This window comes from Electrona antarctica (assembly GCF_951216825.1).
Source record: "Electrona antarctica genome assembly, chromosome: 24".
In the NCBI taxonomy this organism is placed as follows: domain Eukaryota; kingdom Metazoa; phylum Chordata; class Actinopteri; order Myctophiformes; family Myctophidae; genus Electrona; species Electrona antarctica.
In genome coordinates this window covers 13,822,248-13,841,720 of record NC_136803.1, presented here as the reverse complement: position 1 = coordinate 13,841,720, position 19,473 = coordinate 13,822,248, and the positions used below count along the sequence as shown (strand labels likewise).

Below are 19,473 nucleotides of genomic sequence, written 5' to 3'. Positions count from 1 at the left end.
GTGTGCGCACACACACACACACACACACACACACACACACACACACACACACACACACACAGCGTGCATATTAATAATACTCTGAGACAAATTCACCCAGAATCTAAAGCCTGGTGTATATTTAGGTGCACGATGAAAATAGGAGACCTCCATGCTCACAATGCAATGTATGTGACACGTTGTGAGCTTGTAGATCTGCTATTTTCAGCGCCCGGCATCGGCACACACCTAAGAGTAAATTAAGCATAATATACATGCTGTATGCTCATTTGGTTGAATGAGATGCGTCAATGTTTTTTTCTTCTTCTTCTAAAGAAGTAATTTAGATGGCATGTTGTTTTAGACAGTTGCTAAGTTTGTTGTTTACAGTTTCAAATGTACAGAATGTTATAAAAAGTAAATTGTAATGTTAATGCGGTGTGGGACGGGCCCCGGGCCAAGTACAGTACCTGATGGTGTAACGTCAAGTCTGTGGGACGGGCCTGTGGCAGAAGTTCCAGACCCACAGGAACACACCCAGGGTGCCGGCCCGATTCCGGCGAGCCGCCCCGCATCCGAAACGGTTGAGAAATGACAGAGTTACCGTTTGGGGGTCCCTCTACTGTACTATACTGGCACACCCGAAATCACCATATATACAGTTAACCCATTCAGGCCTGACGTCGAAATTAAAAAAAAAAAGTTTTCTAAATCATGACAATTTTCGGAAAGATTTGAGGCACATTTTAACGATTTTTCAAAAATAGCAGACCTACAAGTTCATAGCGCGCCACCGAGTGGCGCGCTATGAGCTTGTAGATCTGCTATTTTTCAATAGCTAAATTATAACAATGTTTAAAACACCAAAAGGGGTTCCCGCCCAAAATGGGTTAATGGTTAATGTGGTTAAACGCTAACGTGACATGGATGCGTTCCAGGTCTCAATGGATTCATATGTGCGTGTGTGTTTGTGTGTGTGTTAGGTTGTGCACAGGTGGTGAAAAACAACCATGCTGTTTTCGTGCTCAGACCCACCCAGCCACCCACCCACACACACACATAGCTCCGTAAGGGAGTGGTTGCACCACTCAATAGAGGGTATGCGCATGCTTAAAGTGAATGGCACATCGAGTGGCAAATCGAGTGGCAAAGCAACAGGCAAAGTGAGTTTAACATCGTTTAATGTTGTTTAATGCAATCAGATATGACTTTTCTGCGTGGATGTATGGGCTGTCAAGGCCAGAAAGTAGTTTTTTGCCACTCAGTAGGCGTTCCTGCATAACTTCCTGGTTTGATGATGATGTCACGTGCATACCCTCTATAAGGGAGTGGTTGCACCACTCAATAAGGGAGTGGTTGCACCACTCAAAAAAAGTATTGGAAATTGGAGATACTCAAGTAGTGCAAATTACTCAGAATTGTACTTAAGTACAGTACTTAAGTAAATGTACTTTACACCCCTGCTTGCCACCCGCTATAGACTGCAGTATACGGTGTGTAGAGAGGGGTGTGGTGGGTGGGCTCATAGCACATCAGTGAGAGATGCTGTGAGATCTGATCCCACCTACGATTTGGCCCCCAGTTCCTCCTCCTCATCATCACGTCATCGTTCACTCATCATCATCATCATCATCATCATCCCCTTAAAACAACACACACACGCATGCGCACACGCATGCGCACACACCGCATGGTACTGTACCTGGCATCACTGCCTATAGCCTGCTCTGAGCTCTGAAATAAGCATACAGTAACACCCCCCACACACACCCCCCCACCCCACCGTTGCCTTAGCAACCACCTCCAGCTAGCCCAACATGGATTCACTGCGGCAATGAGAGTGTGCGCACTCTCATTTACACGTATGCACGCACTAGGGTTGGGAACCAGTTCTGTTTCAGACCTGGTTCTTCTTACCAGAGCATAGTTATTAAGAGAGAGAGTGTGTGAGTGTGTGTGTGCGCGTGTGCGTGTGCGTGTGCGTGTGCGTGCGTGCGCGCGCGCAGCCTGGGCAGCATTCCATTTTGGATGTATGATCCGGTCGGGTGCGGATGGTAACTTTCGTCATATTGTAGTCAATGATTTGTAGTCATCTCGGCAGGAAACCACAAGGCGGAATCGGTACTACGTAAATTACCATCCGCTCCAGACCGGTTCACACTGCGATTTTGGAACACAGACCAGGCTTTCCTCCGAGGTGGAAAGCCTGGTGATGCGAGGTTAATCTGTGTGTGTACTGTATATGACATCGTGGCTGTCAGGTTGAAACCTTGCATGTCCAAAACCCTTACTTTTCACGTTATGGGGAAAAAAGTGTTCGAGTTCATCCAATGTAATTATTATTTAGTTATAAGCTATGACCCCATTCCTCTCTTTCTCTCTCTCTCGCAGGTTCTGCGGAGGGTTGCTTTTGGACATCAAGCGCAAGGCTCCACACTACCTGTCCGACTACACGGACGCCGTCAGCCTGCAGTGTCTGGCCTCCTTCCTGTTCCTCTACTGCGCCTGCATGTCCCCCGTCATCACGTTCGGAGGCCTGCTGGGGGAGGCCACGGAGGGACGCGTGGTAAGTTAACCCCCGTCATCACGTTCGGAGGCCTGCTAGAGGGACGTGTGGTAAGTTAACCCCAAGGCCCCAGTGAGGCTCTCCAACGTTGAGGCAGCTGGGCTTTAACGTTGAGCGCATTTGCACTTCCGCATTTTGGGCACCAAAGTTTGGTGTTTTACTTACTCTGAAAAGCCCCTCCTTCCATTTCCCCCCAAAGCCCGGAGGTGAAACGCTCCATTACTACCTCGTGCTAATAAGTCTTTAGAAGAATCTCTCTTTAGAAGCGTTAATATTCTAAACGAGATGCATGATGTAGTCAGAAATGAGAACAGAACATCGCCGTTCTGATCAAAACGGGTGCAGTACTAAATTCCGACACGTGTTTTGGTCCGACGGTTATTAGACTGACAACCTACCTCTATCCCTAACCTAACCATAACCGCAAGCACGGGAGCAGCGCATGTTGGAGCGGTAGACCGACCGTTGTTCCCGCATGTCGGACTAATGCTCTGTCCGAGTTGCGTCCAGATCCCATCAAAACCACGGACAGCGCCTTAGATTCAGAGTAAATAAGGAAGGTTGTTGGCCCGTAAACCAGGAAGTGAATGGCTGCGTGCGCAGCAAAACAGCTCCGGGACGGACGAGCAGGGCGTTGCCTAGCAGCGATTGCATTTTATATAATCAAAAAGGACGTCCTTAGCGCCCCGCGGTTTTATTTGAGAGGACATCTTTAGCATCATAGGTGTTAAGTAAAGTATCAATACTGCAATATAGAAATACTCTGTTACTAGTAAAAGTCCGGAATTCAAAATGCACGTAAAAGTACAAAAGTATTGGCATCAAAATGTACTTCAAGTACTAAAAGTAAAAGTACTCATTATGCAGAATATGCCATTTCAAGTGCACAGCAGCAGAATGGGCAACATTGGGCATATCTATAAATAAAGAAACCCAAAACGTGTTCATCTGTCTTGTATTCTCACCTCTGTGGGGGATTACGTTGTTTTTTTCATTGTCAGCCGGCCTCCTTCTGCAGTCTGTTCTCTGTGGCGCAGCCTAATTAAACTGGTGGAATTACTACTTTAACCCATAACGAACTGAGGCCGATTCTAAATCCTTACAGTTTCCTGAAAAACGCATGTTGCTAAATCAGTGGTGCTCAAACGTTTCCAGGTCGAGGATCTCGGGGGTCCAATGATGTGTATTTGGCCGCCGACCCCCATCTCAAAATATTTAGTTCCAGGGTCCCCCAGAAGCAAAGATTTGAGTTAAATGATTTGCACAAATCAAACGTTTTTTTTTGGCTTTTCTGCCTTTATTGATAGTTTCAAGCATAGACAAATATACATAGACGCCCTTTCCGGCTCTGAGGCGCGTGTCACCAATTGAAGGCGGAAGCATTAGCAGAAGCAAGGCGGAAGCTTGTCAAGCTTCCGCGTGCGTAACATAAGTCCCGGAAAAGACGCGCTGTGATTGGCCAGTAGTCACTTGAGTGACAGCGAGAGACATGGAGGAGTCGCATGAGTGACGTCACTTGGGCAGCGACGCAGTCGCCTTCAGCAAATGCCTTCAGCACTTCTAAATAAGAAAGCTGCGGAGAACTGTTGCTTTGTGTTCACTCTTTAATGTTTTCTGTTAGTAATCTAATCCCCCTGGCTCTGATGTTGTATTGTTAATAACTTTGTTGTTTGTGTTTGTTTGTTTGTTTGTCTTGTTTTGTATTGTAATGTATATTGTCATGACTGTTATAAAGATTTGTTAAAAAAAAGAAAAAAGCCTTCAGCACTGCACTTACGCCTTCATTGGGATACACGTCGCTCCAATGAACTGCAGCGGCAAATGAGGCATCTATTTCTTATAATATCTATGGTTTCAAGTGAAGATAGACAGGAAAGAGGGAGAGAGAGAAGGGGAGAGTCATGCAGCAAAGGTCGTCATGAACGGGACTCAAACACGCAACTCACTGTCAGGCCAAATCCTATATGTGGCATGCGCCTGGGCGCCCAGTTTCATGGTTTTTCACACGGCACACAAAATTGCACCCAGCATGCCCCCTGTGAATTTTGAAGCTGTTGTTTTGTTCTTTTCTTTTTTTGAACTCATTAAATGAGCGTCGCGCCTGTCAAAGACATGCACAGAGCAAGTTCTGTCAGGGAACTCAGTGCAGTTGCTGGCGGCTGTCCATTGGGCCGCCTCAGCTCCACGTCCACATCACACATCACTCATTTCATTCTCAGACCGCTCTATTTAATCTGGGAGTTTGCACTGCTCATTCCTGCTTGCTTTTGCTGCTGTCATGCTGACGCTTCTGCTGCTCTCAGCAGCTGTCTTGCTCAAACACTGCTGCTCACCCTCCACTACCCCAGCTACCACCTGCTGTTTTGGATCTGCTGTTTATGTACGGCGGATTCGGGTCAGAGTACATAAAAGCAAACCATAATAAATATATTGCTCATTTTATATTCAATACAAGTATATTTTATCCATTCATGAGTTGTCCTGACTGAACTGATAGTCAAAGATTGAAAAAGGGGGAAAGTAGTTCTGATCATGGTCAAATCAGGTGAATATCATCATCCTTTGAAAATGTGATTGAAAATCTGCCATGGTTGAAGTAGCTTTTGGGTAAGCCTCCAAAAAGACGTTGCAGATAACTGGAACAGTTGTTCTGTATAGTCCAGGGACCCCAGGGTTCCTTGAGGGGATTCCAAATTAACCTATACAGGTCTGTAACTCTGAAAGTGTGCAAATGGAACCAAATGCACTGTTCCGTTACCGTCCAATTTGGTTCCATTTGTACATTTGAGGGTCCCTGAAAATGTTCTCGAAAATCAGGTGTACTCGTACATGACATACATAATGTATTAATGCTGAAAGGATGGCACAGCACAAGACAGAGAGGATGTTGTACTGTTGAATTATTCGCATATCAAAACACTTGTGAATGTAAAAACAAACTATTGTTTTGTTGTTCTTTCTTGGTGTCCAGAGTGCTATCGAGTCGCTCTTCGGGGCGTCCATGACGGGCATAGCCTACTCTCTGTTTGCTGGGCAGCCTCTCACCATCCTGGGAAGCACGGGACCGGTGCTGGTGTTTGAGAAGATCCTCTTCAAGTTCTGCAAGTACGTTGTGTGCCTCTTTGTGGCTTCACCTTAAATGCTGTTATCTTGTCCATCGGTGAGTAGTCTCGCTGACTCTATGCTCCCGTCTCGGTTGTGTTTCCAATGGTAAATGGTAAATGGTAAATGGTGCATTTATATAGCGCCTTTATCCAAGGCGCTTTACATAGATTGTGCATTACATTCACCCATTCACACACACATTCATACACCGATGGCAGCGGAAGCCATGCAAGGTACCAACCAGCACATCGGGAGCAATTTGGGGTTCAGTGTCTTGCCCAAGGACACTTTGACATGTAGACAGGAGGAGCCGGGATTCGAACCGCCGACCCATGGATCATTGGACGACCTGCTCTACCTCCTGAGCCACAGCCACCCCAATGGCACTACAGTTCCGAGAGCACCGCGTCATGATTGATCGAAGATCTTTCCGGTCTGAGCAGCAAAGACAGCTTATTACTCGGCTCTTGGGAGCTGTAGTTCCAGACTCTATTTAGCATTCGGAGATTGTGGAATAGTTGTCTGGCCACGCGAGACTAATCGTTGTACCTCGCCCCACAACACTGTCGCACAAAAATAGCAAAAGTAGCCAAACTACAGGCTAACAAAGTGCCACGAATCACGATGCAGCACGTTGTGAGCCTGTAGATCAGCTATTAAAAAAAATACAAAATTAACATTTAAACAGTGGTGGAAAGTAACTAAGTAAATTAAGTACTGTTTTACTATTACTCCACTATCTCAGATGCAAATATGGTACTTTTACTCCACTACATTTATTTTAAAACTTTAGTTACTAGTTACTTTGATTATTATTACCAAACATACATTACCCACTTCATCATTTATGCATTCTGGCCATTTGAAAATAGTCGATCTACAAGCTCATAATGCTTCGTGACGCATTGTGAGCCTGTAGATCTGCTATTTTCCAAATATTTTATACATTTGAAAACTTGAAATGGGACATTCTGGATAGTGAGTACTCTCTACTTTTGGTTCGTTAAGTACATTTTGATGCCTGATACTTTTGTACTTTTACTCGAGTGCATTTTGAATTCCTGACTTTTACTTGTAACGGAGCCATATTGATACTTTTACTTTTACTTAAGTAAAACAATTGAGTACTTTATCCCCACCACAGCACCACTGCATTTAAAGCAAAAAAAATGATGACATTCGATTCAAATCTAGGATCTCTGTGGCTGATGTCCTCTTCTTCCCCCCCATGCAGGGAGTACGGCCTGTCCTACCTCTCTCTGAGGGCCTGCATCGGCCTCTGGACGGCCTTCTTCTGTCTGCTCCTGGTGGCCACGGACGCCAGCTCGCTGGTCTGCTACATCACGCGCTTCACGGAGGAGGCGTTCGCCGCGCTCATATGCATCATCTTCATCTACGAGGCGCTGGAGAAGCTGATCCACCTGGGGGTGCACTACCCCATCAACAAGCACAACGACCTGCAGAAGCTCACCATGTACTCGTACGTACAGTGGCGTGCACAGATAGACACTAGGGGGTGCTAGAGCACCCCTGCCCTTAGGGGAATAGCAGACCTACAAGCAGACCTACAAGCTACAAGCTCGTAGCGCGCCACTCGGTGGCGCGCTATGAGCTTGTAGATCTGCTATTTTTCAATAGCTAAAGCATAACATAATGCTAACACCAAAAGGGGTTCCCTCCCAAAATAGATTAAGGCAACCGGCCGGTTCCACGCGCTGCACAAGGTGCCCTTTTTTAACTTTAGCACCTGCCCCTCTAAATGTCTGTGCACGCCACTGCGTACGTACAGTATACTGTATAGTGCAGCGCTTGGTTTGTTTAATTGTGCTTGAAAGGTCCCGGATTAACAAGGGAATTTACTGGAGCTTAACTCTTGTTGTTTTTCATGAAATCCCAGTTGGCCAGGAACGTTTTGAACGTGTTTTTGAGCTTTGTATTCATTTATAATGATCTCGATCATATTTTCCGTAAAGCAGGGCTCCCGGTCGCTCGGCAGCTCTGTGCTCAATTGTGTTTTGACTGTTTCAAGATGGCGGCCCGCAAACATTGCTGGGGCCGCTGATCTTCATAGCCGTAGAGAATGTCGGCTCTAGATTAAGCCAGATTGAACAACGCGACGATGTTAGCGGCTCAATACTAAATCCCGGTTACCGCGCGTTTAAATTATTATCTTCTAAAGACTCTTAAATAGACGATAATCACATTAGCTTTAGCGGACGGTCGCTAGCTGTTTTTGGGGAACCGAAACCCGGGTTTTAGCCAGCGTCAGGGCCCGCAGCTTGCAGGGCAAAAGTGTGTGCGCTCTACTGGCCACCCACTACACATACATACATACATACATACATACATACATACATACATACATACATACATACATACATACATACATACATACATACATACATATACATTAGGGCCGGGACTTTAACGCGTTAATTGAGATTAATTAACTACAGAAAAATTAACGCGTTAAAAAAATTAACGCATTTAATCGCACCTTTTTTTTCACGGCGGAACGTTTCTCACTGAGCGCATTTCTAGGCTCATTAGGCTGCTGCACTCCTTGCACGGCTTGCAGGGGGAGGAGCAGCAGCAGCAGTCCACTCTACACTTAGCCTCGGTCCCAGGCTCACTTAACTGCGAAAAAGAAGAGCCTGGTCACAACCTAAGGCAGAGAAGCTATCGAAATGCGGGACTTCCGCCGTGTAACCCCCCCCCCCCCCCCCCCCCCCGGAAGTTAACGTTTTTTGACCAATCGCAGCGTTGTGTTCCCGAAAATGTATTCCCGCTGAAATGATCATTGGGTGGGGACTAGTAAACACAGCCACACCGCGTGACGTAGTTATCTTACACGCAACACTTCCGCCACTTCCGCTGATAGTCTTTTCAGCGTAGGTCTTGCCCAGGGTGCTCTACACTACAGCTCCGTCAGACAACAACTTACAACACCCAAACGTTTGCTCCGTGGATGGGACATTTAGATTTAAAAGCTATCGGATGGACGCGTGGATAGCAGCATGGTTGTGTGCAATGTCAGAGGGAAAGGATCCATAAGCCATATGACCAATGTTAGCTTCCATTCTAGCTATGGATCAGAGCTAGCTTCCATGCTAGCTGCTTCAGCTTAGCATGTCTCGCAGAGTAGAAGCTTGCACGCCTTGCAGAGGCTCACGGAGATTTCACCACAGCACGAAGCTGTCAAGCTGTCCTCGATGCGAAACATACTGAAGCAGCAAGTGTGAAAGTCCGTGGTCAGACAATGGTCTGCCCCAACCCCATGTGAAATGCACTCCCCAGCTAGTTCATTCCACCGTTTTTTATTTTGTTCCTTTGTCTAAGTGTTTACCCCCTAATAAAGTTGTTTTTATTTTTTTTCTCATGCCCCACCATGTAAAGCACATTTGAGTATTCATAGACACTTTATATAGGCACTTGCTGCACTTGTTTATCTGTTGGAGAAAAGAAAGTTGTATTGCTTAAAGGGGAATACCCCTCATTTTCAACATTTTTCTATGGAGTTGTGTGGAAAACTGGAAATAATAAAAAGTCACCCCATTTTGTGTTGCCTAGAACTGGAGGTCTGACAAAAAACAGTAACACTATGAAGTACAGCTTTGTGATGTCACTGAGATGTACTTGTTACTGTTACTGATTTTTTTCAGACCTCCAGTTCTAGGCAACACAGAATGGGGTGACTTTTTTATTATTTCCACACAACAGCTCTAAGGTATATTAATGACAGTAAAATGTTGAAAATGAGTGGTATCCTGTAGTCACTATTCATTGATTCACTGGGATACCAAAAAACTTTTGAAAAAAAAGGTTTATCACTGTTCTCGGGTTGAATATTGATATGCGATTAAAATGCGATTAATCGAGATTAATTAATCACAAAGCTTCTAATTAATTAGATTAAAAATGTTAATCGAGTCCCAGCTCTAATATACATACATACATACATGGCAGTCCGTCGATGTCGACGATGACGTTGCTCCAAATAGGATTTGTGATTATTGTTGTCTGTCGTCTGTGCATAGCCAGGTGGCTATCTAGACCGATGCGTGATCCACAGACTTTGTCACAGGAGGGGCAGGGGAAGGCACTAGTGGAGTTTGGTAGTCCTGAGGCACGTTGGTGCCTCTGTGCACGCCGCTGTACTCTCCTCTCTGTGAATTTCTCCTGAAGACGAGTGATTCCCTGGTGACAGGTAGAGCTCCAGGTGTGGCGATCAACAGCCAGGGACTCTAGTGCTGGTGATGGTGAGGTTCCTGTTCTGGAAAACCCTGGCACCACTCAAAAATGGTGCTATTTTATCATGTATATCACATTAGTGAGGACCAACACTATATTGTGTGTGCATTGTGCACCTGTTTGTTTTTGAGGAAGCGTGTACTCTCACACTATATTGTGTGTGCACCTGTTTGTTTTTGAGGAAGCGTGTACTCTCACACTATATTGTGTGTGCAGTGTGCACCTGTTTGTTTTTGAGGAAGCGTGTACTCTCACACTATATTGTGTGTGTGCACCTGTTTGTTTTTGAGGAAGCGTGTACTCTCACACTATATTGTGTGTGTGCACCTGTTTGTTTTTGAGGAAGCGTGTACTCTCACACTATATTGTGTGTGTGCACCTGTTTGTTTTTGAGGAAGCGTGTACTCTCACACTATATTGTGTGTGTGCACCTGTTTGTTTTTGAGGAAGCGTGTACTCTCACACTATATTGTGTGCACCTGCGGAAACCCATGCACATGCCAAGAGGACTACAGTTTATTCCACCATCAAAGGACACATGGGGCCATAGTTACTGCCGGTGGTGGAAAGTAACTAAGTACATTTACTCAAGTACTCTACTTGACCTGAGATCAAATTCTAAAAATGTCTTCTACATCCTGACAGTTTTCTGAAAAAGCTATGTTTCTATGTCAGTCGTTCTTCGATTTTTCAAAAATAGCAGACCTACAAGCTTGTAGCGTGCCACGCGCTATGAGCTTGTAGATCTGATATTTTTCAATAGCTAAAGCATAACATAATGCTAACACCAAAAGGGGTTCCCGCCCAAAATGGGTTAACACAACGGATGCCGCCAGCATCTTTCAAAATATAAGCGCTAGAGTGCCAGCAGATATGGCAGATTTTACTCTGAAAGGTCCCCCCCCTTCCGTTCCCCACCAAAACCGGGAGGCATAATCTTCCGTTCTTACCTCACGCTGGTCACACTAAAGTCTCTCTAGAAGCGTTTATATTCCAAACGAGATGCAGCATGCATGAAGTCAGAAATGAAGACAGAACTTTGTCCTTCTGGTGAAAACCATAGAGAGCTCCCTAGATTAGGAGTTACGAGCCTGTAAACAAGGAGGAAGTGAACGGCAGCGTGCATGAGCGAAACAGCGATTTCGATTTCATTTTTTATATCAATAAAAAGCCCTAAAGACGTGTATACACGTCCAAGGCATCCTGCGGTATGATTAGAAAGGACGCCTATACACATCTTTAGCAAAAATTGTGTTAAGTACAGTTTTGAGCTACTTTTACTTTACTGGAGTATTTCCAATTTTCGGTACTTTTACTTCTACTTTCACTACATCTCAGAGGCAAATATTGTACTTTTACTCCACTACAATTATTTGAAAACTTTAGTTACTTTGTAGATTTGTATTATTATTACAAAACGTACAAAATAACCACTTTAGCCCTATTTACATTTCGGCTGTTTGGAAATAGCTGATCTACAAGCTATTTTCAAAACATTTGTATACATTTGAAAGGTAGAAATTGGACATTCTCCACAATGAGTACTTTTACTTTTGGTACTTTAAGTACTTTTTGAACTTTTGTACTTTCACTCAAGTACATTATGAATTCCGGACTGTTACTCGTAGCGGAGTACAGTAGTTCTAATCTACATTATATAATCAGCATTGATTCTTTTTCTTAAGTAAAACATGTGAGCATTTTTTCCACCACTGATCAAAAGACAGATAGAGCTATAGTTACTTTGATTGAAAATTGTATTAACAGTTTGCAGAATTACAGTACATTTCAAGCACAAACTCAATACAAAGGCTGTTAACTGTGAGTGGACGACCCAATTAAGCATTACACTTGTTTACAACAGGGTCCACCATGTTCAATTCATCAAAACATTTAGAGACGTACAAATAGACACTTCTATAGTGTTCTACTGCTCTTGCACTCCATCCAGCTTTTATAATGATGGATTTATGTGGCATAATGTTTAAGCTCACCCGTGTGTTAAGAGCCGTGTGTAAGCTGTTAATGTATAGGGAATCAAGAGGCCCTCTTCTTGAGTATTAAGGCAGTGACATATGGTATTTGATCAAAATGTCATGGTAAGTTGTGGAGTGAACACTTTCCCCTATGCATACAGGGTAGGAATGGGTGATGCTCAAATGATGCAGCCTGTGAGCTAGCTCAGGCAGATGTCACGCACATCACCACCACGGCTGTTATGTAACTGTGACGTGTTAAGCAACTGAACAGTTTGGCGGCCTATTTAAGTGTGTGTGTGTGTGTGTGTGCGCGTGTGTGCCCTCCACAGATGTGTGTGCGCGGAGCCCAGGGACCCCAGCAATGAGACACTGCTGGATTGGAGGAGCAGGAACGTCACACCCTCTGAGGTGAACTGGACCACGCTGGAAGTTCACGTAAGGAGACTTTTCATCATTTGAGTCAGTGGTGGAAAAAAGTACTCCAATGTCTTACTTAGCTAAAAGTATCAATAGGCTACAGCATTGTAGAAATGAATACTCAGTTACAAGTAAAAGTCTGAACTGCGAAGGGGGATACTAGGGGGATGCAATAGAGCGTGGCAGTCCCGCCCCCTTTCATGACGACGCCAGGCCCAGGCGACTGTGGCTCAAGAGGTAGTGCAGGTCGTCCAATGATCCATGGGTCGGCGGTTCGAATCCCGGCTCATCCTGGCTACATGTCGAAGTGTCCTTGGGCAAGACACTGAACCCCAAATTGCTCCCGATGTGCTGGTTGGTACCTTGCATGGCTTCCGCCGCAATCGGTGTATGAATGTGTGTGTGAATGGGTGAATGTAATGCACAATCTATGTAAAGCGCCTTGGATAAAGGCGCTATATAAATGCACCATTTACCATTTACCATTTGCCCAGGAAATGAATCCCAATGCATTTTGCCCATAGACATTTCAAAAAGTATTTATTTAAAGACCTTTTTAAGCGTCGTACGAAGCCAACTCGAGTCGTGACAAATCACAACCTTTTTGGACCAAACACAATATTTTGGACCAAACAAATAATTACAAAGACGAAACACAACAAAAAAAGTGTTGTAACCTGCCGTTTCTTTCTACTTTCTAATTCTTTGTTTGGCCCAAAACATTTATTGTCATGATTTGTCACGACAAGAGTTGGCTTTGTCTGCGGCGTAAACGTCTTTAAATAAATACTTTCTAAAAAGTCTATGAGGAAAATTAATGGGGATTTCTTTTCCGGGTCTCTCGAGGGGGCGGGACTCTATACTGTGTGTCGTAGGCTCAATATGTCAGTTTGTCACCTCCCCCTTCACATTCAATAGATCCTGTGATCTTTTGTGGCCAGAAAAGGAATGACTATAGTAAAAAATAATAAGGAAATCGCCGTAAAAGTTTGTAAAAAAATAAATTCATATTTACAGTAGCTGTTCGAATGCCCCCGCCCCCTGTCAAAAATAGCTAAAATCGTTAAAACGAAAGAATGCAGCAAATGAAAAATGAAACAACAAAGTTGTCCTTTAAACTCTCAGAGTTAAATGAGGACTCAGTGTATTGGGCTTTTACCAGTGGTGGAAAATGTACTCGCATGTTTTACTTGAGTAAAGTATCAAAACTGCAATGTAGAAATACTCCATTACAATGAAGTAAAAGTCCGGAATTCTAAATTTACTTGAGTAAAAGTACAAAAGTATCAGCATCAAAATGTACCAAAAGTACAAAGTACTACTCATTATGCAGAATGTTTTCAAATGTATACAAATCTTTTGAAAATACCAGATCTAAAGCACACAATGCGTTGCGATGCGACACCTTGTGTGCTTGTAGATCGGCTTTTTTTCAAATGGCTGAAATGTGTGTGTATAGGGCTGAAGTGGTTAACGTATGTTTTGTAATATTAATAACCAATATCAGTATTGGAAATTGGTCAATTAAAGTGCAAACGCCTCAACATTTTACTTATGTACAGTACTTAAGTAAATTAAATTAGTTGCTTTCCACCACTGGCTTTTACTCACACATACAGGGTTGTCAGCAACGAACCAGCCATGCAGGAAAGTGCTGTGGGGGTTTAATTTCACAAGGTTTAACTGTGCAAAATCAGCCTGCGAACAGATTGTAGAGAGCAGCACATTGTCCTGCTGTCAGCCACCGACTGGCAGCATGCTGCATGTCTCCTACGCTCTAGCCAAATGTAAGCTCTGTCGTCGCGTGACAGTGTGGCGCATGCCGAAAATAGCCGCCGCGTTGTGAGCTTGCGGGTTGCCTCTTTTCGGCGTGCAAAACGGTATGTATCAAGCTCAACGCGTTACATACGGTACACTGACAGATATTTTGGGCTGAAACAGGTTCACACCTAATTTAATGTGGTGCACAGAAGAGCGCATTGACATAAGATGGTGAACGCACGCACGCACGCACGCACGCACGCACGCACGCACGCACGCACGCACACACGCACGCACACACACACTCTCTGTCTCTCTCTCTCACACACACACACACACACACACACACACACACACACACACACACACACAAATACATTCATATTCATCTGCATTATGTAATATTTTATACGTTCACGTTGCTTTTAAAGATGTTTAAGGAGTCGAGCAACATTTGTCGCTGCCAAATGGTCTATACTGCACGATTACAGAAGGAAACAAATGGTCTATACTGCACGATTACAGAAGGAAACAAATGGTCTATACTGCACGATTACAGAAGGAAACAAATGGTCTATACTGCACGATTACAGAAGGAAACAATACTTTGTTTTGTTTAGACAGTAATCTGTCTGAATGCGGCCATGGCTGCCCACAATGACCGCCATCAGCTTACAAACATAGCCTACATAAATATACACTACATATCTATAGACACAATACACACATCTGAGGCACTGGGAAATGCCAACGACCAGGCTATCATCACACCATGAGCAAAAATGAATAATTCAGTATTTATGAAGATCGGTGGAGCTTGCACAAGGGGGCACTTTCAAAATAATTCATTGTATTATGTTAAATCTACACCACAATAGTACAATGAATGTACTAGAATAAAGAAAAGCATTCTACTCTAGAAGTCATTCATTTACCCTCAATTGCCATCACTTCTATCACTGTTATCACCATCATCTTACTCACTATGAAGATCTCATTAACAGCCAAATCTTCATTGAGATAATAGGCACTTTGTTTTTGTTGTTTATTTTAATTTTATTGCAGTATATTGATACTTTCTTTGACTTAAGTAAAAAAATAAAATAAAAAAAGTTCTTTCTCCATCACTGCTCCTGCAGGACCATGAGGTGCTCCATAACTAACAGTGATGTAGGCTGTGGCCCCCAATGCCCTACATCCCTGCTCTGAACTACAGGCCCCTACATCCCTGTTCTGAACTATAAACTAACAGTGATGTAGGGGCCTGTGGCCCCCAAGGTCCCTACATCCCTGTTCTGGTCTATAAACTAACAGTAATGTAGGGGCCTGTGGCCCCCAAGGCCTTTCCTCACTGTAAAAAATAATCTGTATTTTACTGCTGCCCCCTGCCTGCAGGACTGTGAGCTGCTCCACGGGGACTTTGTGGGCGAGGCCTGTGGCCCCCATGGCCCCTACGTCCCTGACGTGCTCTTCTGGTGCGTTGTCCTCTTCTTCTCCACCGTCTTCATGTCCGCCTTCCTCAAGGAGTTCAAGTTCAGCCGCTACTTCCCCACCAAGGTACGCACACACTGCGACACACTGCGACGCACGCACGCACGCACGCACGCACGCACGCACGCAAACAAACACACACACTGTATAGTCAAACTCTCTGTAACCACCTTAACTCTTAATCTTTATGTAGTACAAAAATTGCCGATTTGCTCGTCTACATATGACGTAAATTCTCCATTCATTGTCAATGGCATTTAATGTTTGTGTTAGGACAAAAATCTATACTATAGCTGAATATAGGAGGGGCTAGCGCCCCTCACAAATAATCTGTATCATTCAAGTCACCCTGAGGTGGATGCTAGACGTGTTGCTGTAATGTCACAAGCAGCCAAGCTAATTGTTTATTCTGCCACAGACTGTGAAAATAAATGGGAATCATTTTGCCCGCCAAATGAGCTTTGCGATCAAGCTGCCCTCTGTTGGTCATCTCCTGGGAATACTCCCGCAGTCTGTGTGTGGCCCAGTTCTATTTGCACTATTTCTAGGATTTATCATTGAGAGAGGACATTTGATTGTGTGGCGCTACTGTGATGTCATTGTACAGTGCAACAGCACTCCCTTGTGGTGTTAAAGTATACTGCAGTCAAAGTGTGTGTGTGTGTGTGTGTGTGTGTGTGTGTGTGTGTGTGTGTGTGTGTGTGTGTGTGTGTGTGTGTGTGTGTGTGTGTGTGTGTGTGTGTGTGTGTGTGTGTGTGTGTGTGTGTGTGTGTGTGTGTGTGTGTGTGTGTGTGTGTGTGTGTGTGTGTGCACGCGCGCGCGCAGGTGCGGGCTTGCATCAGTGACTTTGCGGTCTTCATCACAATCTTCACCATGGTGTTTATAGACTATTTACTGGGCATTCCCTCACCAAAGCTGCAGGTCCCCAGCAAGTTCAAAGTAAGTGCAAACAGGGATTTTATTCTGAAACATTACATGTTGCTGCTTCTTCGCCTGGAAAGGAGCCAGCTTTGGTGGTTCGGCTATATATAATCGGCTATTTTCTAAAGATTTTTGTACATTTGAAAACTTGAAATGGGACATCCTACATAATGAGTACTTTAGGTATACTTTGCTCCTTTTTTGTTACTTTAAGAGTACATCTTGATGCCAATAATAAAATAGTAAATCTTGAATTCCGAACGTTTACCTGTAACAAAGTATTACTAAAAAGTAAGTAATAAAAATAACATGCGTACTTTTTCCACCACTGTCTTCTAGCCAACCAGAGATGACCGTGGCTGGCTCATCAACCCTGTGGGTCCGAACCCCTGGTGGACGACCATCATCACCTGCATCCCTGCTCTGCTCTGCACCATCCTCATCTTCATGGACCAGCAGATCACTGCCGTCATCATCAACAGGAAAGAGCACAAGCTTAAGGTGCAGGACAAGAGTTCTTACCTTTGAGTTTGTAAAAGTTCACAGTGGAAGGAAATATTGGTGGCGGCGAAAAAATGACCAACCTTTGGTCGTTTTAAAACCCTCTCCAAAAAGCACCTGTTTGCAGTTTTCTACATCTAAGGACCCACGAAGCGCTTCTTCTGAACACAAGCTGAAGGTGTTTTTCCGACGTGCACCTGAATTCACCCCTCAGAAAGTCTGTCTAGAACGTCTTTTGGTATTTTACCGATTCCGACCCGTTCCGAAAACATTTTCAAATAGTTAAACCAAACCCGAGCCGATCCGTGACAATTTTGTCCGATTCCGACCTGTTCCGAGATTTCTTTCAAATGGCGGTGCCGAGCCCGACCGAGATCCGATTATTTCCGACATTCCGAGAGACCCGACCCAGCCAGGCAGACATAAATGTGGACTTCATGAAATAATATAGTGGACGTATTGACCAATTTTTTTGATTAAAATGATGAAAGCGAGAGAGAGACAGAGAGAGAGAGAGGTTCCACCGTTCCCTGCAGGCTGCAGCGGAGGAGCACTGGGAGGGCTAAAGAGAGACTTGTCTCCTCAGCGTGCGTGCATTTAAAATTAACCAAACGGATCATTTGTTTTTTACACAATCATCAGAGTTTTAGCAGATGCATGTACCGGTCTTGGCTGAATGGAATATTAAGTGAAAGTGGCGGTCTTCGAGTATAAATTCAGCCACCAGATGGCGTTGTTGGCGGCGAAATACATACTATAGCAGTCGTTCTCAAATCTTTATTTGAGAAGTAGTATTTGGTAAATAGCAGATTTACAAGCTCCCAACACGTTGAGACTTTTTCAAATAGCCTATACACGTGTACAGAGGTGGTTATACTGATTTGTATGCTGTATTAACAAATTTAACTCCCTAATGGACCCCTGGGGGTCCCCAGACCCCTCTTTGAGAACCAAGTTCCCACGTGGCATGGACGTACTTTTGTGTGACGCTGTACTATGATGATAAAGTAGGACATTCATTTACAAAAGAAAAAATCGCTAAAAGTTAAAATATGGTGACAGGATGTTTCTGCTCGACAGCAAAGATAAACTATAGTAGTTTGGGAAAGGCTGCTCTAACCATGCCTGGGTCTGCTGTGCTCCTCTGACTGCTGGTCCTTCCACAGAAAGGCTGCGGCTACTACCACCTGGACCATTTTGTTTGTGGTGGTTGTGATGCTGCATGGGCGTCAGGGCGTGTACTTTATTTTAAGTGTGGTCTCTGCCGTTCCTAAACAGAAAGGCTGCGGCTACCACCTGGACCTGTTTGTGGTGGGCGTGATGCTGGGCGTGTGCTCGGTCATGGGGCTGCCGTGGTTCGTGGCGGCCACCGTGCTCTCCATCTCGCACGTCAACAGCCTGAAGCTGGAGTCGGAGTGCTCGGCGCCCGGGGAGCAGCCCAAGTTCCTGGGCATCCGCGAGCAGCGCTTCACCGGCCTCATGATCTTCACCCTGATGGGCTGCTCCGTGTTCATGACCTCCATGCTGAAGGTACTTGGCGTCTCCGTCGCCTGGCAACGCTTTGCTCCCGCGTTGTATACTATACAGTTGGGTGCCACCGATATTGTCCCTTATCATTTGACCCATTTAGGACTGACCTCAAAATTTAAAAAAATCCTTCTAAATCCTCCAGTTTTCTGAAATAAATATTTTCACGATTTTTCAAAAATAGCAGACCTACAAGCTCGTATGAGCTTGTAGATCTGCTATTTTTCAATAGCTAAATTATAACATAATGTTTAAAACACCAAAAGGGGTTCCCGCCCAAAATGGGTTAACTGTCCTTTTGCACAGATCACGCAAACCTCAGCAAAAAGAAAAGGACAATATCGATGGCCTCCAACTGTATAATTTAAAAAAAAAATGTGGGACCAGACCAGTTTCTACAAATCTTTCTAATTTTCTGTCTTCTAAATCTTGACAGTTTTCCAAAAACAACTTTCAAAACTTTGATGGTGATGTATTTTTCTCCCCAGTTCATCCCCATGCCGGTACTGTACGGGGTGTTCTTGTACATGGGGGCGTCGTCACTGAGGGGCATCCAGGTAAGCTTCATGTATTTTGTTTTTGTGATTATTTTATTAGGTTTCCCACACACAAACAACACAAATTAACAATAACCAATACATATAACAAACACAAACACAATAGACAAAATGTGGCAACAAACAAGAACAGACAAAACTAAAAGGGAGGGCCGGAGGCTGTGCTATGCACAAAATGAAACCATGTGAGCAGTAACCAGTAGTCTGTCATTACGAAGCATTAGCATAGAGACGGAATCTATCCCACTTCAAGTGGAACTGGTCTATTCTGCCCTTCTATTCATAGAGATATATATTATGCCACTCTGTGATTGATGGCACATGGGCTGATTTCCATAGTTGGACTAGCAGTCTCCTACCCAGCATTATGGATGGTTAATTGGATCCATTCCATAGAGGGAGTTAAGAATGGAGGCAT

At 44.3% G+C, this 19,473-nt stretch overlaps 1 protein-coding gene across 7 annotated transcripts in view; it reads left to right on the top strand.

Moving 5' to 3' along the window:
* LOC306917491 (sodium-driven chloride bicarbonate exchanger-like) overlaps positions 1-19,473 on the top strand; it is an 89,311-nt gene that overhangs the window by 63,176 nt on the left and 6,662 nt on the right. For 6 of the 7 annotated variants that reach the window (XM_079495749.1, XM_079495751.1, XM_079495746.1 and 3 more), the window contains 9 exons: positions 2,371-2,545; positions 5,517-5,650; positions 6,885-7,130; positions 12,210-12,315; positions 15,454-15,615; positions 16,375-16,488; positions 16,810-16,971; positions 18,250-18,501; positions 18,987-19,055. In XM_079495749.1, coding sequence (XP_079351875.1) covers positions 2,371-2,545; positions 5,517-5,650; positions 6,885-7,130; positions 12,210-12,315; positions 15,454-15,615; positions 16,375-16,488; positions 16,810-16,971; positions 18,250-18,501; positions 18,987-19,055 — 1,420 coding nt within the window. The remainder of the gene's footprint in view (positions 1-2,370; positions 2,546-5,516; positions 5,651-6,884; positions 7,131-12,209; positions 12,316-15,453; positions 15,616-16,374; positions 16,489-16,809; positions 16,972-18,249; positions 18,502-18,986; positions 19,056-19,473) is intronic. The other variant, XM_079495748.1, reaches the window with a different exon arrangement.